The 25,841-nt window shown below is 38.5% G+C and overlaps 1 protein-coding gene across 6 annotated transcripts in view; it reads right to left on the minus strand.

Annotated features, from left to right (window-relative positions):
• fam184ab (family with sequence similarity 184 member Ab) overlaps positions 1-25,841 on the minus strand; it is a 651,259-nt gene that overhangs the window by 49,422 nt on the left and 575,996 nt on the right. For 3 of the 6 annotated variants that reach the window (XM_039747649.1, XM_039747650.1, XM_039747648.1), the window contains 3 exons: positions 22,142-22,259; positions 3,875-3,979; positions 3,005-3,210 (listed from right to left, as the gene is read on the minus strand). In XM_039747649.1, the coding sequence (XP_039603583.1) occupies positions 3,005-3,210; positions 3,875-3,979; positions 22,142-22,259 (429 nt within the window). Of the gene's footprint in view, positions 1-3,004; positions 3,211-3,874; positions 3,980-11,660; positions 12,053-22,141; positions 22,260-25,841 lie in introns of those variants that run through there. The other 3 variants (XM_039747651.1, XM_039747652.1, XM_039747653.1) reach the window with 3 other exon arrangements.

Genomic DNA, 25,841 nt, shown 5'->3' on the forward strand with positions numbered 1-25,841 from the left:
TAGCCCAAAATCACACAAGAAATGCCGCAATGGGCTTCAACAGGCCCTGGCTCTTGACAGCCCCCCAGCTTTGACTCTCTAAGAAGACAAGAAAAAACTCCCAAAAAAACCTTTGTTGGGAAAAAAATGGAAGAAACCTTAGGAAAGGCAGTTCAAAAAGAGACCCCTTTCCAGGTAGGTTGGGCGTGCAGTGGGTGTCAAAAAGAAGGGGTCAATACAATACAATACACAGAACAGAACAAACCCTCAATACAGTATAAAAATAAAAATTTTACAAGTACGTAGCAGAATTTAACAGTAGATGGTATCACATAATATGATTTGGATTTGTTTAGAGTCCTGAAGACCTCATCCATCAAGCTGCCTCCCCCATTTGGTCATTCCACAGCTGAAATAGCACTAATCCGATGAAAGGAACCCTCTTTCCCACGATTTCTGCGATCCTCCATCAGGGATGACTTTACCTTAGGCAGGCAAAACAGCTTGGCAGATGGGCACAGGTACATATATATATATATATATATATACAGTAAATACATACACACACACACATATGCTGTATATTATATTATATTATATATACAGTGAGACTTACGCACTCTTTTGAGACTCTCCCCAACTGGACGACACACCGAAGTGCAACTGCCGCCATCTGTTGATGGTTGCTTGTCTGTCGTCAAGACAACTGCAGATTCGCAGTGCCACAGAAACAACTTCAGGTTGACTGCTGCAATGTGCAAAGCACCGGTCGCCCAATGGGTAATGCAGGGAACATTCTAACTTGGCCACTGACCTGGTCCTGACCCTGTCTGTTTGCTGGGTCTGTGTTTAGTAGAATGGTAGATCCCACTACAATAAATAACCCTACTGTTCCTGTTCTGAGTTGAATAAAGCTGGATTTGCTAAAGTACTGAGACTCAGCCTAATCTTTGGGGTGCAAGACAACGACTCATGTGTCACTATATATATATATATATATATATATATATATATAAAATATACTACCAGTCAAAAGTGTAAAATTTGTATAATAATCTGATTAATTTTATTAATCTGATGATATATAATAATCTGATTAGCCACCATTCACTCCCACTACTTACTGTCAGAAAAGTGTGAGTTTCTCATCTGCTCAACATTGTCTTTCACGATTTACTGACCAAAAAGGATCATCACAAAAAAGCACAGATTTTTTAATAGACAATTATGTCTAAATTTGTGATTTCTTTTACTAGTATGTTGTTCAGTTTATTAGTTTATAATCATTAAATTATAACTAAACAGGAGTTACTTCAGCATAGCTCATGGTTTTTCACCAAGTCAGTTTCCTAAAAAAGACATCAGAAGATTTGTAATGGATCTTCTCAGTACTCTTCTTTGTATCTGGGAAGCCTTAGTAAACATCTACATTTAAGAGCAATCAGTTCTCTCACTATTTATCATTTAGTGCAATAATACACCAGCATTTTTAAAAGAAGAAAGCATGTATACCCATAACCCTTTGATCGTGTCAAATGCAAGCCATTTTCATTTTGTTTTGGTTTTGCTGAAAATGTTCACATTGTCATTAAATAGCTTAATTTTGTGGCAAAAACTCCATTTTTGAAAACAGACATGAAAGTCACCTCGCAGAAGACTGAACACAATTCCTGCTGGTGATGCTTTGGTTAGAGCATCCCATGACAATGAAGAGGCAGCGCCAGAGCCGTAACGTTCGTTGATTCATTATGACAACACATTGGAAAGCATGCTGAGCAGACTGGCTGGGAGGACCACCGACATTTGTAAATGTCTCATGCTGCAATGGCCATGCATTAAATGAAGGCATCACAAACATACATAAAAAATGAAACAAACAAAGGTCATTCTGTTAGACAAAAACATTAGGTTTATTAGAAGTAAAAAGTGCATTCCAGTTGGTTAAATACTGCAATACCCCCCACACACAAAACAACAGGATACAACAAAACACATTAAACCAAGCAGAGAAAATTAACAAAGCAGCAAACTCAAAAGTTCAAATTTAAACAAAGACTCAAACAACACAGGAAAGAAAAATGCAAAAGGTTAATGTAAATGAAAAGCATAATCAAAACAATACACTTTAAATAAGAACATGAAAAGAATGCATTGCAAAGTGCAGCGTGCTACTAATCTAATAATGCTTCTTTTATTAAAACTTTCGATCATCATAAACCTTGTAGAAGCCAAATACTTCATTCAGCGCGGGGTGCTTGCTGTTTTGTTTTGATTGCATTTTTCATCTCAGCAAATCGCATGCATCCAGCCAGGTCACATGCCATGCCCCCGACAGCTGCAACGTGCACTTGTTTGGATTCCAATGCCATTAGAAATGTACATGTATGGCTTGGCACATGGCTAACTCATACATGACTGTGCTAGAAGCAATATCCCTTTATTGATTGATATGAAGATCTCCCATGATAAAATGCCACACTGCATGGTTCTCAGTCAGAAGCAACTGATTGCAACTTATGCATTTCAAAGTATTAGAAAGTAATTGATTGATCATTAAGAACAAAATACATTTGCAATAGAAAATTCATCGTATAGAAAATAGCACATCTTCATCTTCAAGGCTTTATGCCTGGCTTTACTATAATCCAAAATAATATTGCAGATTGATTTCTTTAAAAAAAACAACTTGCAAAACGGCATCTTTTACCGCTATAAAATTTTGCAGTCCAAATAACTGAAGTGGACATAATTATAAAAGTATCACACTGACACAAAGCCTTATGCCAGAAGGCAAATGTTATAAAATACAAATTTTATAAAAACAAAGGGTTTTTAAAAGGTCACTTTTCTCTCTCAGAAAAGGGATACTGCAAATATTGGCTCCATTGCCTTAGTCAAGTATAGAGGCAGCCATGAAGGCAGCCAAGGGTGAGGCTGGACCGCCTTTCTCGCACCTCTACAGTATATCTGAATCACTATGACCTCCTGAATATCCCTTAAAAGTTAATGACGAGGTGTGGCTCACCTCAGAAATTTCTTGGGCTCTTTCGGTGGTGTTGGCTGGGGTAGAGGTTTGCTACTGTTGAACTCAAGGTCGTGAATGGGGGAGTTAGGAATTGGCTCTAGGCGGGTAGGCTGAGGGGGCCCGCTCCCCGCTGCTGCAGCTTCCAGGGCACTTAGATTTGTAGCACTGATGACTCTGTTTGTAGATTTGTCATTCTTTTTCTTTTGCTACATAAAAGAAACAAAAAACGCATTGGGACAGCCGCTACAAACTAATCCTCAATTTGATAAATAAAAAGAAATGGAAATTTATCTTGTTTTTTTCTTTTTTTTTGCTATTAAAAGACTACCCTAAGATTAAAGTTATTCTGCTGTCTGTATTTCCATTTATGGCATTACAATAAAACTTGTTAGGCTATTTATACTGTTGATGGCTTGGAAAGCAAATGGTCTTGAATGAAGGAAGAAAGACAACACAAATTACACTGGACAAAACACCTTGAAACTCAGCTTACAAACGGAGAGGTACAATGTAACATCATCCTCATGCAGGGTGTGACCCTCCCCACTTTTATCGTAAAGGTGGCTGCATGTACATTGATATGGGAGACTCTAATCCCTCTCTGCTCACAAATCTCCATGAAGCAAAGTCAGCCAGGAACAGCTTCACTTATGGGACAAGAACATTCCCATCAAGGAGATTTGCTCTTGAAAATACCTTGGAGGCCTAGAATTTCATTTTTTTAAGGTTATAATTTGACTTTTAGGGCAATTTAGGAATGGTGGCAGATTCATTTAACCACACTACTTTAAAAGTTAAAGTGGTTTTAATGTCTCCCCAGGCAAAAATGGACAAGCCTTTCCTATAGGCTAAACCTGCTGTTCCACTTACCTTGACCAGTGGGTTAATCACACCGACATTGGGACTCGCATTAAACACTTTGTTAAAATTTGTCTCCCTGTTCACCAGCTCCAGCTGATAGAACTTCTTATCATCCTGTTTACAACAAAAGGTTGAAACAAAATCAGTTCCATGAGTGATTCCATGACTTTACCTCTAACACAAGTGTGTTAAGTGATGAAAACAGAGAAGAAGTTAAACATTATAAAAAGAAAACACCAACCTTTGCACATTTTGAAAGCTGTGCAGTGCCACATTTGAGAGGAGGAATAGTGGTGATTTCAAGTTGACCCAGTGTGTGGGTGTGTGCGAGAGTGTGCCATGTAATGGACTGGTATGCCATCCTGGGTTGGTTCCTTCACTGCACCAGATGCTGCCAGCATAGGCTTCATCCCTGTATGGTGGGGATTAAGTGTGTTTGATAATGGACTGATGGATGGATGGCTAGATATCAGCCCATTTGACCGAGTACCATGTGATGGACTGGCACCCCGTCCTGTGTTGGTTCCTTCATTGTACCAGATGCTGCCAGGATAAGCTTCAATCCTTGTATGGCCCTGAACTGGATTAAGCATATTTGATAATGGACTGTCACTGTGTCCTGGGTTTGTTCCTGCATAGCATCTGACACTGTTCAGAAAGGTTTACCTGGTCTGTCACCCTAAGCTGGACATAGTAGGATTTAAAGTGAAGGATTGATTGATGGATGGGTAAATGGATGGAATTTGGCACTGTGTGCCAAAGCGTTAAATATGATGGACGAGCATACCATCCTGGGTTGGATCTTGTACTGCATCTGATGCTTATTACACTGAATTGCATTACGTTGATTTGACAGTAGATTGATGGATGAAAAGAAGGACAGATAGTCTCAATATTCATATCTAAACTGAGGAAGCTCCTTTTCCATACAGTGCCATCAATACAATTCACTAATCTCACAGTAACATATGGAGACTACTGCTCATAAAGCATAGCATTAACTCAGGGGTTGAGGCGACCACAAAAAAACAAGAGAGGTGTCATACCAAGGAGGGGTGATCCCACCTACTTGGTGTGACTTTGGTGAAACAGAACACTGCAGAGTTTAATGTGGATGACACAACACAATGGGAGGAAAGGCAACTAGGACCCCAGAGGAGGCTGCTCTGTCTGTCTAAAGCCAACACACAATATGAAACAAGGCAGAGTAATTGGAACCTAAATTATTCAAAAAAGGGTGTGATGTTTAGGTGAGTAATCCTGCAATAACATTAAGTAACCAGAATCGAAGTGTAATCCTGTCATGGATAAGTAGCTGTTTAAAATGGAGGATGGATGGAAGAATTCAAATGATAATTCCTGTTGTTTTTTAGGGCTGCCTGTACCTTCAGCAAGAGATAAAGGTATGGCTTCACTGGTAAAGGCAAAGCCACTAACAATGAAGAAGGATGACATGAACCAGGCAAACATCTATAAGCATCCCACCCCATTGATTTTAATTGGCACACAGGGGCAGGGCTGGCACATAGGAGGAGGTGAGGTGACGAGCCGACTGCTTTAGGCAGCACTTTGGTCGGGGGGCATTTTTATACAAGAAGGCATTGGAGATATTGTAGTTAACCTTTTCTGCTGACAGATCACAGCTAATAGGCCTTAAGCCTTAAGGTCTTGTCAAGTAGAAAAGGTGTGCAGTACATTATGGGAAAGCAGAAAAATAAAGCAGGATTCCAAGTATTTTGGTTAGTTAGAAAGTACGGCATTTGATTGCCATGGGAGTATAACCTGGAGCTTAGTGATAATGATTCAGCAACATTCCGTGTATTCTGAGAAACTCTAAGCTAACGAAGAGGAAAACAAGTAAGGGAGGTGTTCAATTTGGGCATGTAGGAAGGGGGAGAGTGGCTGTTTTTTATTATACATTTTTCAAAAAGAGATTTTGCAAGAAACTTGGCTCAGTTGCAGTTTGAGGAAAAAAATATTGACACGTTCATGGAGCTTTCCACCTGCTGGACACTTTACCTCTGTCAGAAATCTTTTTCTTTTAATTTCTTGGTTGAAAATTAATTTGTAACTGGACCATCTGGGAAAGTGTCATCTGCATCCTTTCTGTTGCTACCTGGACTAAATGAAGACTGCATGAACCCACGAAGGTTGTATGATTCTTTCTATTGCTTATATTTACTGCTATTGGTTTTGGTGCTAATACAGGTATATATAATATTTATTCAATATACAGGTAAAATTCCATTACAACGAATATCTTTACAACAAACTTTTCATTACAAGTATTTTTATGGTCCCGACAGTTTCCCCATATGACGCAAGTCTATAGAAATCTCGTTACTATGAAGTACATTCAGCAGATACTTTCATTACAACGAAATGCACAAAAGACCTTGAAATGCCTGAATGAATCATCCACAGAGCAGTTAGTTCTGTGGTCGCAGCTCAGTTGTGCACAAAAATCCCCCAAACAGAAACATTGTAATTTTATTTTTCTTTCTTCGAACTCTCCTAATACTGGTCGGTTTTCAGTGATACCTTTTGCTTATTGCTCGTCAATATTTGAAAAACATCCATTGGAATTTAACTCATTGTCCCCCTCCTATAGAAACGGCAGAAACGAAAAAACGATAACAGTTCATATTAGAAAAAAAAAAAACAAACTTAATTTTTGCAGCACTCGATTGTGGCAAAAAGAAAAAAGACATTGCCAGTGAATTCAGAATTTCGCCATTGACACTGTCAACTTTCTTGAAAGGCCGAACAAAAAAAGAAGAAAAATCTTGGGTTGCAAACGTATGTGAACTGCTGCATTTGAAGATGTCGAAAAAGCAGTTTTTGTGTGGTTCAGTGATGCTCATTCAAGAACCATTCCTATTAATGCGGCACTCATTCAAGAAAATGTGAGGTTTGTAAACTCTCTTGGGATCTCTCCCAACTAGACGACATGCCGAAAAGTGTTACAAAGTCTGATCTCCGTGTTAATGGAAGAATGTTTATCTGTTGCTGGGGCAACAGCAGGCTCAAAGCTATGCTGCGTCTCTCTGCCAAAGCAAACAGAAAAGATATCGGTGGGTAATGCAAGGTATGTTGTAAATGCAGATAACAGGTTTACTTGGTCACTGATCTGGCCACGACCCTGCCTGACTGCTGTGTCTGTGTATAGCAGAGTGGCAGATCATGCTACAATAAATAAGTGTGCCGTTCCTGTTTCAAGTTGAATAAAGCTGGTTTTGCTAAAGTACTGAGACTAAGCCTTGTGTTTTGGGGTGCAAGACAGGGAGTTATAGCACGACCTCAATCTTTTATGATTTGCTTTTGTGTCGCTTCACTGCAATGCTGTGAGCCTGATGTTGCCCTGCCCCGGCAACAGACAATCAATCTTTCAGAAACGCTGTAATCGTGCTTCGGGACGCACTTCAGCGTGTCGTTCCTGTTGGGTGGGGAGTGGGGGGGACTCTTAAAAGAGTTCAGAAACCTCACAATATGAAGAAGAAAAGGATGATTCGGCTCCTGATTGATAATTGTGCTGCCCACAACATGTTTCTACATTTAGATAATGTTCGCGTTGAATTCCTCCCACTCATTTGCACAGCAGTGCTTCAGCCATTGCATTTGGGCATCATTCGCACCCTGAAAGTGTATTATGGCAACGAAATGCTTAGAAAAATTCTTGTCAGAATAACTTGTAGGCAGGAGGAGATTAAAATTAATGCAAAAGAAGCTATTGAAATGATTGCAAATGCCTGGCCACAAGTTGAAGAAAGCACTATAGTAACAAATACAGAATCTCATTACAACAAAATTTTCATTACAAAGAAATATTTTTTAGGTCCCTGGGAGTTTGTTGTAGTGGAATTTTACCTGTATATAAAATCCTAAGCCTAAAAGTGCAACAATTTTATCTAACGTTTTTATGTGACTTTTTTGTCACACTTTAAATCGGCCTTATTTTAAAACTTACATATATATGTTTGGTATCATTCTTTTCAGAATTTATCGAACTTTAATTTGATGCTGTTTGATTTTTGGATTATTATTCCGTTTTTAAATTATAAACTAAAAAATATCAAGAACTCACATCCTGCGAGATGAGACTTTGTGCCAAGAGATTTAACCACGCCCGGGGCCGGAAATAAAAGATGAAGAGCAGCAGCAGCAAGCTGCCAGCAGCTGATCAAGCAAAGAAGAGATAAAAAAAACTATTTGTTTCCCATTGTATCACCGTTTAAGTGGGGGTTTAGGAGGAGCGACCATGTCTCCTTGGGGTGCGTTATGCGAGCGGCAGAGATGTGAAGTGGCTGGCATGTAGCGCAGGCTGGGAGGGTTGGCAAGCGAAGTGAGCAGGGGGCGAACCTCTTATAAATAATTTTTCTTTTGTACATTTGCAGATTTTACTAATATTCTGGACGCAACTGGGGGGTTGGGCGCCGATGACGCCAGGGGGGCTTGCCTCCCTAGTAACAATATATATTAATATAGTACAGGTACATATAATCAGCTATTAGCATAGCTGAGAAGCTAGATTGTTCATTCCTTGTCTAGCTTCTGTCCTTTAGGAGTACATGAGGACACTTGTAAAGGTATCTACTTGTGGTAAAGTGGGTCAAAGTAAAGGTATAGAAGTAAAGACCGCCTCAGTTAGTTAAGCAGCCTGATGATAGGGGACCCTAGGGTTGAATATGCAAAGTACAATATGGACAGTGAGACAGGAAAAAGCTTAGCTGGTGTTGATATTTCTTCCTATTCCCCATTAAGAAAAGAACCTGAGAGGTTAGCTGGTACCTTTCATGTTGAAGGCATATTACAGGTAACCTGTGATTGTGAGTGCGATTAAACATTACAAAATAATACCAAAAATGTGAGTTAAGTATGAACCATAAGAGTTACTTACATAACAAGTTCCTAATTTATATACTGCCTTCAAAAACTGTAAGAAATATTTTCTTTTAAAAGTTTCCAATTTGTACTGGCGCAATGTCCATTTCAAAGCTATATGTCAGTAACTAATATTACTGATCTTTATTCTGATTTTCACACACTGCATTGTGTATATATTGATCATCATTTTGTAAAATTTTGTTTATTTCTGGAATGTTATTAAGGTGTCAGTCATGAATAAGATGTCTATCAAATGTCTTTTAAGTTTACAGTGAGTGTGTTTAGTTCAAATGGGAAGGTGCTTGTAGGACAGAGATTGAAACTATCGATAAATTTAGAGATGGGATAAGCTGAACAGTTTTTGTTTTGTTCAGCATTCAATTTCACAATCGCAAAACTCAATAAAAAATATCTATTTGGGTGAAATAGAAGCAGTGAAGAATTAATATATTTTTGGTTTTTAATGGCTACTTTGTGTATTTTATTGATTTAAGGCTAACCCTTTTAATTTTTTTCTACATTTTTTCCCAAAACTAATTATTTATTATTTTGTTTTGAGGATGTTGTTTTGTTGGGAGTATTGTATTATGAAGGATGTGCCCTAACACACAAGTTTATACAATCTGATAAAGTTCCATATGTGGAGGATTATTTAACACACCGGCCTTGCCTCCCATTTATAATTGACAGAGACATCCCACTTAAAATTGGTTCAGAGTGTCTATATGCACAAATTCATAAAACTTTTTTGAACTACTCATTGCTTCTTCAAGACAAATTCTCCTATTGAGAATTATGATGTATATTTAAATACTGTACAGTCCAAACAATACCCTCCATGGTTTCTAGGAGATTGAAATCCAAATTGTTATTTTTTGCTGTAAATGCAAGCAATTTGGATTTGAAATCAAGAATGTCATTCTTTACTCTTTACTTCTGGGTGCTTTATACATGTATATTTTATTTTATTAAAAAATTACCATCCCCCATTTCAAGTGAGTATTAGTATTCCAACAAACTTAACTTGAAGTAAATTCAAGCAGTATAAACTTACTTTTCTGATGCAAATCCGTAAATGCTTCAAGCCTGGGACATTTAAGCTTCATCACACTCTTAGTTTGTCCGTTGCAGATGCTTTCCTGAGTTTTTGCTGCAAGGGTGCAGGCATTTTCAATGGCTATTTGTTTCTGGGAGTTTATTTTTTAAGTAAATGGACTGCAAGCTCGATTGGAGTTAAATCAGATTTGAGCCGGTCCAAACTCTTCCATTCTCTTGACTCAAATGATCTTCTTGTTTTAGGTTATCAGCTTGCTGGATTCAGCCCGTTTGAGAGACTACCATGCATTTTCAAGTCCTGACACTGCCTTCACCATCTTTCACAAATACAATGGTATGAATTAGGCCATATGCAGTTGCTTCTCCTGTTAAGAGTGTAAATGAAAAGCACCATTCTTTCATCTCTCCACACTTAGAAAAATGTTTAGGAGTCTTAAATATGAAAAACAAGTTGTTTATTATAAAATAATACAGACAACAGGGAGAATACAAAAGTACCAAAATGAAAATATCAGACAAAAAAGCCTGTGTCTATCAGTTCAGCTGGGTGAGCTTTCCCACTTGCCCATTACCCAGTCTGCATCACAGCACTCTCCCTTCTCACTCCCCAGTAGTGATGAGCGAAATAATTTATGTGATATTGAATTCACAGCAAAACACTGCGTTTCACTTCAAAAAAAAATTGTGAAATAAGTTGTGCTTCTTTTCCAGCAATATTTGTCTGACAGAATGAGGAGATCGTTCCTCCCCTACACTATGCGACTCTTCAACTCCACCCGGGGGAGTAAATGCTAACATTATTCAAAGTTATTGTCTGTTTTTATATGCATTTTTATTACTCTTTAATTTAATATTGTTTTTTGTATCTGTATACTGCTGCTGGATTATGTGAATTTCCCCTATCTATCTATCTATCTATCTATCTATCTATCTATCTATCTATCTATCTATCTGTCTGTCTGTCTATCTATCTGTCTGTCTGTCTGTCTGTCTGTCTGTCTGTCTGTTCACAACAACAAGAAAGTTTTTAGTTACTTTCTAGAAGCATTTTCATGCATCAGTATTCCCATGCATCTCCCTGTCATGGAGGAGGGTGGAGTTTGGAGTTTGGCAGTGACGGCTTTCCATGTAGTGAGATTTTGCTGTGGAGAAAACACAACAGTGTACAGGATGGTGTGCTCTGGTGATGTAAACGAAATGATTCTACTGATGTGGTACATAGAAATGTGTTATGCGGGTGAAGGAAAACAAAATTACAGTAAATACAGAAGTGTGAAAGAGGCTTTAGGAACCAACATTCTTTACTGTCTACCCAAATGCTAAAAGGCTTTTTATTGTGTTTCACATTTTCCAATTTCAAAATTACCTGTGAAACAAATTTTGGTGTCAGTTTCATGAAACTGTACACAAATGAAAACTTGCCTGTTTCGCTCATCACTACTCCTCACCTCTCTGTCTCTCATTTCTGGCCACCCTTTCTCCCACCAATAAGACTTTTTCCCCTCTGGTTCTTGGTATATGCTGTGTTGGCTCACAATTCTTGTTATATGCCATGTTGCTGGCCTTTTAGTGTCCTTAGGAGAACGTCTTCTTTAAGGGCCAACAGAAGCTCTTCCTCCTGTTCTATAAAGTCTTACTTTTCAATCACCCTTCATGCTGTCAAGGCTTATCTTCTTATTGAGGTCCATTCCTTCATATGCTGACATGGAGAGCTACATCTTGACTACCAACATGGATTTCTCTCTCTCTCTTTCTCTCTGGTGGAGGTTTTACTGGTAGCAACTTCTTGACAATCAGACAGTCCTTCACATCGGTTCATTCCAGAACACCTCTCTGTAAATCTTTTAATAAATTCTAATCCATCCTTTGTAGTTACTGTTGAGGGTTTTGCATGTTGCACCAGGGCCTGATTAGTTTTGTGACCAAAAAAAAAAAATAGGCAGAGATATTTCCACTCATGTACAGCAGAGATTACTGGTTACTTCAAGTGGAGTTATTTTAAAGTTTTTTTCTCAATTTTGACAATATTTCTGTCACCAGCTGAGGTTTTCTTTAGTCAGGCTTGTCGCTGTTGAATACTACGTGGCTTCTTTTTTTTCCAGTATGCACCAAATTGTTGACTTCGGTTAGTCCCGTTTCTGTACTATGGTTCTGAATTAATTCTGTCAGCATCCAAATGGCTTTTGTGTCATGGAGTGTTCTCTAGTCTTCATGATTGCTTAGGCCTACCGACTCCAAAGGCAGACACTAAAGAGAAGAACAAAGGCAAAATCCAACACTGCACATTCACATCTCCTTTATGAATGCACAATCAATGCAATAGCTAATGCCTGACCGACAGTATATGAGACAGCAGGAAGGCAATTGTCAGAATTGCCATGGAGAACAAAAGACAACAAGGAACAAAAAAACTAAATGCCCTAGTATTTATGAGAATGGAAAACACAAAGAGATAAAATTCAAAAATGAAGGCATATACGTGCAGCACTACCCAGAAATAAAATGTGACATTCTGCAACTTTGTAGCATAATGACCTTTATATTTCAAATCCACATTGCCCAAATATAAAGCCCAAATAACAACTTAAGACTTCACATTCCCAGTCGTATGTATCATATAGTGTTCATTTTACTATGCGCTAATACATACCTACACTATGCATTATAATTATAATCATTTATCATTAGAATGAAGATGGCACAATAACACAATTTTTATTATGTGTACCTTACAACATTTCAGACTCATTTAAGTTCATCTGTGGTCTTTAGTGTTATTTGAAAGTATTTTCAGGGATCGTCCAATTTCCAGAGGTCCAAAGACATGTTGAAAAGAGCTGTCAGTTCTAACTTTTTCCAGTGTGCATGGTGGGCCACATCTACACTTGTACCTTTTTATTTAAAACGGAGTTTTCAAATGAAAATGACTTTCATCCGCACTCGAGTTTTCACATTGTTTATAAAAGTATCTGTCCATACACTAAAAAAATCTAATAACGCTTATGAAGTAGACCTCCTAAACTGGCCATGCACACCGCAGCAGAAAACTTCATGAAGGGACCGTGTATAAGGGAACAGTTTTCAGAATTAGAGATGATACTCTTGTCATTAAAAAAACACACATTGTAAATGTTAAAGTGTCACTTGAAAGAATGAGTGACCAATTCTATGTCCATTTGAGAGAGGTTTAAGTATTACCAGTCCAGAGCGATTGGAGCATATCTTATATCTAACAACATTTGTAAAACTAACATAAATAGAGAAAATAAATAAATGCATACCCTTGTATGTCTCTAACTTCGCTTTACAGCATTGTGCATTCATCCCTCTGTCCTGCATTCTTGTGAGCTTGTCTGCATTCTATACCCATCCACTTCATTAAGCACCTTGTTATTAATTTTGCTTGAACACATCAAGTTTAAGTAAAAACACTGATAGGACTCTGTCAACTGAGTTATTTACAATGTTATTTTTACAAGTGTAGTGACCGGTAAATTATTTTTCCTTTTTTATGAATGTATATGGTCCAAAATGCAATTTAGATGCATACAGGTAAGCAACTCTTCTATGCCCGCTATGCTGGAGTATGGTTTTCTTCCGCATAGGGTGACCAATCAGGGAATGAGATGTTGTAATGAGTAGAATCCAATCAAGGAAAAGCCACATAATAAGCATGAACCAATCAGAGCCCGGTTCTGAAGAGCATGTTCAGAAGTCTTCATTTTTGTGGGTTGAAAATGCAGGGCTAGTGAGGACGAAAGATGAAAACGGAGACAAATGTCTGAGGTTTTGTAAGGAAAATGTAATAGTGTGAATGGGACCGTACAGTGTCTGCAAGTGCCTGCAATTTAATTGTACACTGAGAGAGGCTTGTTTATGACTACAGTTCTCAAATGAAATTAACTTACAACCCTCCAGGTGCGCCTAACAACAACAACATTTATTTCTATAGCACATTTTCATACAAACAGTAGCTCAAAGTGCTTTACATAATAAAGAATAGAAAAATAAAAGACACAATAAGAAAACAAAATAAATCAACATTAATTAACATCGAATAAGAGTAAGGTCCAATGGCCAGGGGGGACAGAAAAAAAACTCCAGACGGCTGGAGAAAAAAATAAAATCTGTAGGGATTCCAGACCATGAGACCGTCCAGTCCCCTCTGGGCTTCCTGTTCATTAGTGACATATGTGAACGTTAATTTATACTGATACATATGATTTTCACATATTGATTATATATTGATTGACTTCTTTCCTTGTTAACTGTTAGCTTTTGCCTTTAGCACTCTTAGATAGCATTTTATTAAAGCCTATTGATCTGTGACCCAGTCCTGCTGCTACTTCTCTGCAAGAAGAAGTATTGATAATAAAAAAAAAACAAACAGTACAACATAGTGCAGTAGAATCTGAACTCCAAGGGTCCTATTTATCAGTAACTAGCAAGGACATGAGAAATGAAACTAATCATGCGCTTCTGTAATTAACAAGTGTATTTAAGAAGTGTTACCACTATCTGTAAGTCAGCCATATTTTTCCATGTACTGAGTGACTCCACTTATGTCAATAAAGGTGTTCTTCTCATCCTGGGCTGGCTTTGTGATTTAACTTTGACATATAAAAGATTTTGAATTTCTAAAACCTCAGCTTGCCTCACATGCAAGGTGAGGAGATGACATTTTGAGAATACCAACTCCAAAATTTGCAGCCTTTAGAGAATGCTTCTGTAGGTTTGTGGCTCCACGATCTTTGTCAAGTTCTATCAGTGTCAATTGACGGAACCATTTTACAAGCTTGATAGTCGAATATCAAGCTTTATTTTAATGTCAGACACAATCTCCCTGATATATATTTCTCATGAATCTGTCATGCATCCAAATGATCTTGAATCTCACTTTGTTTGTTGTTGCAGTGTTTTTGTGATGGTGAGCTCTGTGAAAGGCAGTAGTTAAAACACACTGATTGATTGGGATGGAGTGGGTTGTGAAAAAAATAATCCAAAAGTTATAGTCTTCTTAGATTCTTCCAAGCAGAACTGAAAAAAGTGAGTGATGAGACTAAAAAAAATGTGTTACTGAACACTGAATTTATGGTAACGAAAAGTTTTCTTAAAGGTATCCTTATTATTTTATGATTATCTTTAATATAATTTTGTTGCTATATTTAATGTTTTTGGACAAAATAAGTTTTGAATGCATGGTACGGTAAGATTAGGTAGACGTATTTGCATTTAATAAATCTTTGCATTTATATAGCGCTTTTCTCACCACTCAAAGCGCTCAGCAATTGCAGGTTAAGGGTCTTGCTCAAGGGCCCAACAGAGCAGAGACCCTTTTGGCATTTACAGGATTCGAACCGGCAACCTTCCGATTGCCAGTGCAGATCCCTAGCCTTAGAGCCGCCATTTAATAAATACTCACACTGTATATGAAGCATAAAATATAATTAGACTTTAAAATGGTAGTAGAGTGATGGAGTGCTATCCTCTATTCTCTTCCTCAACTTTGGCCCTTCTGCCACCTGTCTGTAAGCCTTTGCCCCAACTCTTTGATCTCACCATGGAACAATGTGAGTGTTCTACTCATCGAGTGCAGGTATCAGTTTTCAGCATACTGTCTTTCTGCCTGTTAATCATGGTTATAGATTTGTAAAGTGAAAATTTTAATGACAAACAATTCTAGATTTCAACAAGTTAGTGCATGCAGAATAATTCAGTATTTCATAATGTTAGATTGTATTATTTTTAAAAATGTTCATTTCATTAAGGCGAGACTAAGTATTTTTTGAGGAATTAAATTAATACTAGATACTGTATAAATATCGACAGGCGGATCGGTGCGGCATCCACAGTGATGCAGGCTCTGCATCGGTCTGTCGTGGTGAATAAGGAGCTGAGCCGTAAGGCAAAGCTCTCAATTTACCAGTCGATCTACGCTCCTACCCTCACCTATGGTCATGAGCTATGGGTAGTGACCGAAAGAATGAGATCGCGAATAAAAGCGGCTGAAATGAGTTTCCTCCGCAGGGTGTCTGGGCTTTCCCTTAAGGATAGGGTGAGAAGCTCAGTCATCCGGGAGGGGCTCAGAGTAGAGCTGCTGCTCCTCTGCATCGAGAGGAGTCAGAGGAGGTGGCTCGGGCATCTGATCAGGATGCCTCCTGGACGCCTCCCTGGTGAGGTGTTCCGGGCACGTCCAACCGGGAGGAGGCCCCGGGGAAGACCCAGGACACGCTGGAGAGACTATATCTCCCGGCTGGCCTGGGAACGCCTTGGGATTCTCCCGGAAGAGCTGGAAGAAGTGGCCGGGGAGAGGGAAGTCTGGGCCTCTCTGCTTAAGCTGCTGCCCCTGCGACCCGACCTCGGAGAAGTGGAAGAGGATGGATGGATGGATGGATAGATACTGTATTTTTCTTCTTTCCGACACACATTTAATTTGCAGATCGGGCTGAAAATGTTTCCCTGGTGAATACAAAATGAATATGACAAAAGTAGCAGGACAAGCGGAGTTCATTTGTTTGGGCAACTGAACTGGCTAATGCACAATGTTACTGAAATTAAATTAAGGAATAATGACAAACATTCAAGTAGCAGGAGTCTCCAAAAATCACTATTATTTTTTATAATCTCTCCGCAGCAAGCATACACTGGAGTACCACATGGAGTGCAGGAGGAGTTTGAGCACTGCAGGATACACAAACAAGGTGCTGATGACCCTGTTGGTTGAAATTACACAGCATAATGTGTATTAAAAATGGATGGACTAACGGACTGAAGGCTGAGAATGGAACAAATGGCTCTTTAGATAGAAATGAAACACATTTCAGTTATGCAGGCCAGAAACCAGTACACCACAGATGGCTTTATTCTCATAAAATATTGTGAGTGTAAGTAGTGAGCCATAACTGTTCAGAACGATGTCTCACATTCACACAAAGGTAAAATGTTCCATGGCCATGGTAACACTCCTTTATTCATGAACCAAATTTAGGATTAATGGAACACTGCTTGGGTTGAATGCATTTCAGAACATGTACATTAACCTCAGGTAAACAAAGGGAACTCAGTTTTGCTTCATTTACCTTAGTACTGTATTAGAATAAGCTCGTTCAAAATAGGCATACAGCATACGTTAGCATATTACCCTCATGCATAAGGCTATTATGGTTACACAAGATCTCATTAAAAAGTCAGAACTCTGGAAAATAAAGAGCTTTCATTGCAATGACTCATGGCAGACTACTGCAGAGTGTCAGTTAATGGTAGTTTATCCAAAGCTACATCACAACATAGATCAGCATACTTTTATCAACGTCCTAATTGGTTGAAAAAGCAGATAATATTGTGATCTCTTTTATGGCAGGAGTCTGATGTTTTTAAAATGCATAAAGGGAGATAAGCATTTTGAAATAGAAGGCAAAAATGATGTTGGGGACAGGCGAAAGCTAGGGCAGCAGTCATAAAACTAAATGACAAAATCCAAAAATAAAATTGAAGTCCATGGGACCAAGTTCTTATGTTAAGTATTATTTCACCCTGACTAAAGTTAAGTAAAAAGTGATTACTGTTCTCTTTTTTGAGATTTTTTCAGTCATATGGAACAGCAGATAATGCAGAATTGGCTGAATCATTACAGAGACCCTGACAGAACATAGGCTTGGGCCGATATGTGACAAATGAAATTTTTTGTAAGCAGATGTGTAGTATTACACGTTGGAAGTAAACATGTTTGATTTGAATACACAACGGGAGACCTGAAATTTGAAAGTACCCTTTATGAGAATGATTTAGGAGTCGTAGTGGACAGCCAAATAGTGTACAGAAGGCTATCAAAATGTTAGGTTATATAGCATGATGTGTGGAGTACAAGTCCAAGGAGGTTATGCTCAAGCTTTATAATGCACTGGTGAGGCCTCATCTGGAGTACTGTGTGCAGTTTTGGTCTCCAGGCTACAAAAAGGACATAGCAGCACTAGAAAAGGTCCAGAGAAGAGCAACTAGGCGATTCCAGGGCTGCAGACACCAAGGTCATTGGAAGGTTTGAAGGAGTTGATCCTTTTCAGTTTTGGCAAGTGAAGATTAAGAGGTGGCATGACTTAAGTTTTTAAGTTAAGTTTAAAGCTACAAAAAGAATTAGTACACAGGGACACTTCTTAAGGGTTTCACACAAATGTTGGAAAGCTTTTCTTCAAGCAGTGGACCATATGCACATGTAGTGTGGAAGACATTAGGACTTTATGGGTCTTCAAAACTTGATTTGATGTTATTTTGGAGAAATTGCATGGTTGGAATTGTAGAAGTAGGGTAATATACCGTGTTAGCTATTATGGATGCAATGAGAAGTGAAGCTGATGTAAAGTACTTGCCTGAAGAAGAAGCCTGAGCTGCCTCGAAAGCTTGCATGTTGTAATTTATTCAGTTAGCCAATAAAAGGGTTCATTCTGCTTCACTTCTCGTTGCATGGATGGGATTAGCAAACTTTGTTCTTGGAGAAAATGTTAATATTAAATACAATTGACACTGTGATGTCAGGCGTGACCAACACAAGGTTGACAAGTGTGCCTGGTGCAAAGGTAAAAATACAATTCCCACACAGGCACAGAGATGTCACTGATAAAATGATACAATCTAATAACTGTAATAAAATGAACAATTATAAAGATGAATAAGTCTGAATACTGATGCCCATGCCAAATAATAACTTTTCACTTAATGGTAATATTGTAAGGTACGTTTCATAAAATATTTCTAAACCAAGTGGTGTACCCTTTTGAGAAAATACCAGAATCAGAATTCACTTTATTGGCCAGGTACATTAATCTGTACTAGGAATCTGTCTTGATAGTATTGGTGCCACATACAAGGACAACATAGAATACAAAAGAAAGATATAATATAAAATATGATGCAGCATGCAAGAGCAATGCAATAAATAAACAGATAGTAGGATTAAAATGTCCAGACAGTCTAGTGTGTAGGTATACATAGATAATGAGTAGAATCTCTCAGACCTGATTAGTAAGCATAACGGCACATACGAGAAAACAGTTTAGGTGACGTGTTGTTTTAGCTTTCACAGCATTAAGCCGTTTGCCAGAGGGAAGTCTATGGAACAGGTGATGCCCTGGATGAGTTGGATCAGCAGTGATGTTTCCGGCCCTCTTCCTTACCCTGGACTCATATAGGACTTCAGTGTGTGTGTGTGTGTGTGGTAAGTTACAGCCTATGATTCTTTCGTAGGCTTTGATGATGTGTTGCAGATTGGCCTTAGCCTGAGCAGAGGCAGCACCAAACCACAGAATTATAGATGAGGTCAGAATGGACTTGATGATGGCTGTGTAGAATCAGACCAATATTACTTAGAGGAGAAGGAATTTCCTCAGCTGACACAAAAAGAACAATCTCTGATGGACTTTCTTAATAATGCATGAGATGTTATCTTCCCACTTAAGGATTTGTGACAGCACAGTTCGCAGAAACTTAAATGATTCTGTCATCCCAATGGCTGAGCCATTTATAGCAAGTGATAGGTCAGCAGGTGACTGTTTCCTGAAATCTACGATCATCTCCTGAGTTTTTTAATGTTATGATCCAAATTATTGTAGCTGCATCACAATGTCAGATTCTTTACCTCTTTTATGGCTGAACCACAATGCAAGAGTTACTGTGACTTGTATGCCTAATGGGGTGGCATTCCCCTGCAGAATAGTGGATTCAGATACTGGCTCTGGATTCAAGCACCACCTCTGTTGGGTTTGCAGAGCTTCCCCTGTGTCCATATGGGATTTTTACTTTTCCAGTTCACCCCCATCCTCCCCAAAATGCCCTGGTGTCTCAGACATAAGGTGAATTACGTTATGTGTGACCATGTCCTGTGATGGTCTGGCATCCTGTCCAAGGCTGGTTCTTGCATACAGTGCTGCTGGGATGGGCTCTTCTGCTCCAAGATCTTAAACAGGACTATGTGAGTTTGCCAGTAGATGAATAAATGGACATATGATTAATTGGTAACATGATAATTCCCGCCTGTAGAAACCTGTGCTCACTGTTTGCTAGGTCCCCAACTCATGCCCATGTTTCTCTGAGTACTCCACTCTACTTCACACACGTTTTATTATCTGGAGACATTAAACTGGTTCAGAATGAGTGTGCCTCATGATGGACTCATTTCTGGCCTAGAATTGATTCTTGCCATGCGCTCAGTGTTGGTGGTGTAGGTCTTGGCTCTCTTCAACAATATACTAGAATAGGCAAGTCCAGAAAATAGAACGGTCGGCGGGCAACCACTGGTGTATTTTTAAAATGCTTGTTCTGAAAAACCCATGACACTGAGGTGGATTAAATGGGATTTGATAATGGCTAGATGAATGTCCTGAGACACATAGAATCCAAACAGAAAGGCCATAGTACAAAGGAAAACTGAGAAAAGTAAAGAACAGCATGCAAAACTAAAAAGCTTCAATGTTCTGAATGGAGTGGTTGAATTAGATGAGTCTGAAAGTGAATGGAGGGGTGAATGGACAGTTTACTTTTTTGTTGATGCTGCATGTGAAAAACATATTTGTTAAAAAAGCAAAGATTTTCATTTAGGAATGTTATTCTTCTTTGGCAATGCTGGGGATACAGTATGAAATCTAAAAAAATCTTTAATTGGGCTGGCACCTCAATACTTTCATCAGACCTACATGTTTCTGCTGTGCCTCTAAATATGTGAATAATTTATGCAGTGTCTCCTGCACCACATCTACATATTAATTCAAAAACTTTTTAATTACTACCACTATATTTTTTTGGCCAATGGTTTTTCCTAAGGTGACTTACAAAATCAGGAATCTTTATAAATATTGCCATGGTTCTCCCCTCCTCATGATTTCAAGACAGGAATACAAAAGAAAGTCCAGCAAAATAAAGAAGGACCTCCTGATGCTTCAAAGCATCTTCTTTTCTTTTCCCACTTGAGGACCAGAGGCCAGAATCAGCCCTGAAGGGACGCTGGAGACCAAAGAGCCCAAGGACCACCTGGTGAGACTGGAAGCATCACAGTCAGTTCACTTCAGGCGAATCACTGAGAAGGAACGCTGCTGTGTGAACAAAGTATATGCTGCACAAAATAAATTTTAAAGCAGCATCACAGAAGGGACCTGTGCTTTGGAAATAACTTACAAAAAAGTTCTAACATGAAACTGTGTGGGCTGAATTATTTCAATTTAAAGAGATTTCCCCTTTTTTCTGTACAGCTATAGTTTTTTCTTTAAGAGTCACAGAATAGATAAGGTGTGAGCTCTTCCTCATTGGGTGACTGAGTGTCCCCCTGTTGCCACAAAATGTATATCAATTTTATCTTTTTTATAATTGAAGCAAGATCCAACAGTATAAGACAGAAGCAGACGCTGAACCAGCGACCTTTGGGTTCAAAGCCCACTCTTCTATTGTGCACTGTACTGTCTAGCTTACTTGAACTATGGATGGTTACTAAAGCCACAAGTAAAATTTTTAATTGTATTGCCTTTATTGTATTATTACTGTAAGGAGCAGGAAGCAGTTTTCTAATTACAGTATCTATGCATCCATTTCCAAAACTGAATGTGACAGATGGGTTTTACATCAGAATTGGATTCCAAATCACCACAGAGTGCATACAAACACAGTCAGACTCATATAGTGTGGCTGTTTAGAGCTTGGGTGGGCAAACTATGTCCTGTGGCCCGAATACAACACAAGTGTTTAGGCTTGCTTGGGAAATCAAAAATAATGTAACCAATTGCATCATACATGTTGTAAGTCTCCTTGGATAAAGGTGTCAGCCAAAAAAGTACATTTAAATGTAAATGACTGAGTTTTTTAAGCATAAGAGTTTGTGTGTGTAATTTTATTAGTTTTGTTGATTTTGTTGCCAGCAGTGGCAGCCGGACCAAGCCCTCGGGCAGTAAGTGTTTTTTTCCCCAAACACTTCATCACCTGGTACTGAGGTTCATTTCAGACTTGCTAGGTATTTCTGATCGTAGAGCGGCCTGGGGTTTAGTTCTTTTCCCGGGGTGGCGGTACAACCTTTCAAATAAATATTTTAATTGAAATTTACCTTACGGCTCTGATTTTTCAGGACCACTAAAGTCACTTGTATTCTGATTAGTGAACAATACTATAGAATATTTACACAGTTCACATTATCCACTAACTCGCATGGCAGCACTGGGCACAAGGCTGGAACCAGCCAAAAGTAGGACACCAGTTCCAGGAACAATATGAGGAAATAAAGTATTAGATATTATAAGCATGAAAGAGAAATGAAGAAACATACAGTATGTGATCACACAAAGTTCTCCATGAAAAAACACTTACAATAAGTTTCTTAACGAGGGATTCCCTTTCGGTCACCATATCCTTCAGCTCAGCAATAAACTGGAGATCTTCTGGCCTGCTCTCTCGGTTTCTGAATTTTTCCTCTGCACCTTCCAATCTGCTCAAAAGATGCAACAAATGATAAAGAGTGTCAATCAGCTTGAAGTGAATGCCGTCACTCCTTCTTTCTCTGAATTTTGTAAGGTTAGGGCTGAAGAGCATGTAGAGTTCACCACGCTGAACAGTCAAGAGAATTCTGTAAATAAAACAGGAGCTTTTAATGGATATAAAACCATGAAAAGAGAGACATGTCTTTTCTTATGTCAGTTAGACTGCACATGTTATAAGGCAAAAAGTGCTCACAGAATGTGAAATCCGTGAATGCAGAACACGAAATAGATATTTTCAAATACAAATATATGGCATCTTTGGGGAAACTGGGGATCATTGGGGAGCGGGGACTTGGGGTATCACAGTTTTACAATGCTATATCCAAACATGTTTACACTGCTCATACCCACAAGAACTCTACAGAATAAAACCAAACCTATACAGCTTTCAAAGTCACTCATATAATCAGGTACTGTACTGCTGTACTTGTATACTATAAACAGAATTGTGAAAAATGGTAAAAAGTCCTATACAACCACTCATATTTTATTTATGTTTTTGAATGATATGGGAAGAGTCCTTTGCTTGCATAAATCGTAACTTCTTCAAGACCTAGTCTATTGTGCACATTTACTCTTTTCGTTGTCTTTATGTTTTTGGTATTGATATGCTGAGAATATCCTTGTGTCTATCACGTATACGGACACGTTTGGCAAATTAGTTTGTTGTCCTCCGAACCAAATACACCTCTTTTCATAAATATTAATTCTCTCTGAAGTTCTTCATTAAACAAAAACAAACAGATTGACAGATTAAGCACATAGCTAAAGAAAACCGTCTGTGAACCTAGTGCTTTGATGTCACAATGCACAGTTTCCAGCTTGTGAGCTTCACTTCCAAAATACAGAATATCTGGTTGGTCAGCTATTGCCTGTTTTGAATAGAATTGATATGATTGGTGATTTCAGATGTATTGAAGGATTTGCTCTTTCTACGATGATTTGCTTACTGCTCTCTCAATGAACTGAGAAATGAGTCATGTTTAAAATATAGGACAAATAAAAAATTTTAAACAGTTAATCAGGCCACCAAAATTGGGCAAGAATTACATTGAAATACTGTGCGTCTAGTAAATCTAATATTAAATAAGCAGGCGTCTGAAGCACTGGAAGATTATCTTAACTGATTAAACAAACCAGACCCACAAAGCCAAAACTGAAGTTCAAATAAATTCAGCAAAAGGTCCCTTAACAAATCTAAAGTAAAATCCCCTAACTGGCGCTAAGCTTTGCTTCAAGGTGTGCTGTTTCAGATAACATGCATTATATGGCACCCTCCTAAATATGTTTCCAATAGTGATATCACTCCAAACACATTCCCAGCAATGAATAAACAACAATAAACAACATCAGCCGGGATCCTAACGAAAACCATTAAAATGTGGACCTGTAGTAACATCGCCATCAGAATTAAAAAAAAAAAAATTTATAAACAACACAAAACACATGCAAAAACGTACTAAACGGCAAAATAAAGGCATGTAGTGAAACAACACAGGTTCATAACTGCACACATGAAAAGTGTACATCTCAAACCATTCCAGAATGGGTTTGACTGCTGGAGGTGCTTGCTAGCTAAAGATATTACGGTCTTGACTTAACAAAGATTTAGAATTTGGTTGAGAGACTTGTTCTTGGGTGTTCTGACTTTTGTTCAATGCACTCTAAGATACAGTGGGACGCTTAGTTTGGTCCTTGTTTTCTCATGTTAAAGTAGTCAAACATGGGCCCAAACAATGAAGATATTAGCAAACACAAATAGTCACTGTGGGCAGTGTGATATAATGAACATTATGATAAATTATTTGTCTAAATTTATTATTGTAATGAAATTCATGGGATCAAAAATATTTTGTTATAATGAATATGGTGAAAGCCCTGCGTTGGGCTGGCATCCTGCCCAAGGTTTGTTTCCTGCCTTGCACCTTGTGTTGGCTGGGATTGGCTCCAGCAGACCCCCGTGACCCTGTAGTTAGGATATATCGGGTTGGATAATGGATGGATGGATGGATGAATATGGAGAAATTATGTGTACTACTGTGACCAGGGTCGAATGGCGATTCACCATTTTTGACTGCAGCAGCGCAAGGACAACTCTGTAGCTGCTCTGCTGCATCTGGTAAACAGTAAACCAAGGGCAAAGCAACTGGTTGTCCTCTGCAAGATCAGGCTTAACACATAATGTGCTTGTTTAGAACATTTAACACCAGGCTTTGACCTGCTTTGCCAAAATGGTGATTCTGAGCCACTGGCATTCTTCTAATTGGATGATGGGAGCTAAAGCAGGACAATTGCCCCCATGTTGCGGTTCCTATCTCGTTTGCTTGAGTACTGATGTAACAGCTCCTATTTTGAATGAAGTCTTGAGACTGCAACTGCCTTCTACATACGGTAATAAAGTACATGTATTTTCCTTGGGAACCTGGACTCACCTTCCTGTCTCTCATGCAACTCTGTGACTTAAGCTTAACCATACATGTATAAAAAAACAGCACTTCTTAAACTGCAAAAATATTTTACCTGAAAATGAGATATTACATGTAACTGCTTTTTTTCCCAGTGTAAACTGATGCCGTTTCTCACTTTTTTTGTTCATCACAAAGAAAAATTTGAGAAGCACTATGAAACTGGAACAGTACAGTATCCACACATGACACAAGTACCGACGCAGACGCTCAGTGAAGCAATTCGGCTATGTGTATGATGTCATGTCTACACTCTCATCGAAACTTCCCGAGACCAGAAATTTGCAACAGAGTGTCACTTTCTTTTTGTCTAACAAGAAAAAGACCCTCTTACAGGGTTCCGGAGACTCGGTGAAAGTACTGGCGCAGCATTAAGTATTTTTTTGAATCACATTATTATCTTGGTAAATTTGATCTTTTGGTAAAAAAGAAAAGAAATTAATTATACTGAAATTTACATTTTGTTAAAACGAAATCCGTTAAACATGATGTTGTATGAATGTTCGTCCACGTCAAAAAAAAAGAATTCATTATTCTGAAAATGTCATTACTTTGGCATTCCCTACAATGGGATTTAACCTGTACAGTATTGTCTTCCTGCCTCATCTCTATTCTTGTGTCAAGACAGATTCTACTATATAGGTTAAATATGTGAAAACCTCTGATGAACTAATTTACTATTCTTATTCTTTTATCCTGTTTAAGTACACTGCCATATATGAACTTATTTTTCACCTTCTGGGCAGTGAATGCCATGTGAAGAGAGCTCATATTCACCTGACATTCCAATTTACCATGGCCTGCTCTGCACTTCCTGGCATGTATTATTATGGAGGTGAAGTCTTATTATGGAGGTTATCCCTCAATGGCTGTGTATTCCACCACAGTATCCCTACATTCCCACGGTGGGCTGGCTTGTCAACAAACCTAACTACTTATATAAATGTTGGTGGAGTGAATGGTGCTTTGGTCCAAAAAGACATCTGACATTTTTTGGAAAAGAAAACAGCAATGAGAACTTCCTTTAATTTTGTCATCTCCTATCAAAAAGCAAATTGTGGTTAT

This window comes from Polypterus senegalus, chromosome 3 (assembly GCF_016835505.1).
Source record: "Polypterus senegalus isolate Bchr_013 chromosome 3, ASM1683550v1, whole genome shotgun sequence".
Classification (NCBI taxonomy): domain Eukaryota; kingdom Metazoa; phylum Chordata; class Cladistia; order Polypteriformes; family Polypteridae; genus Polypterus; species Polypterus senegalus.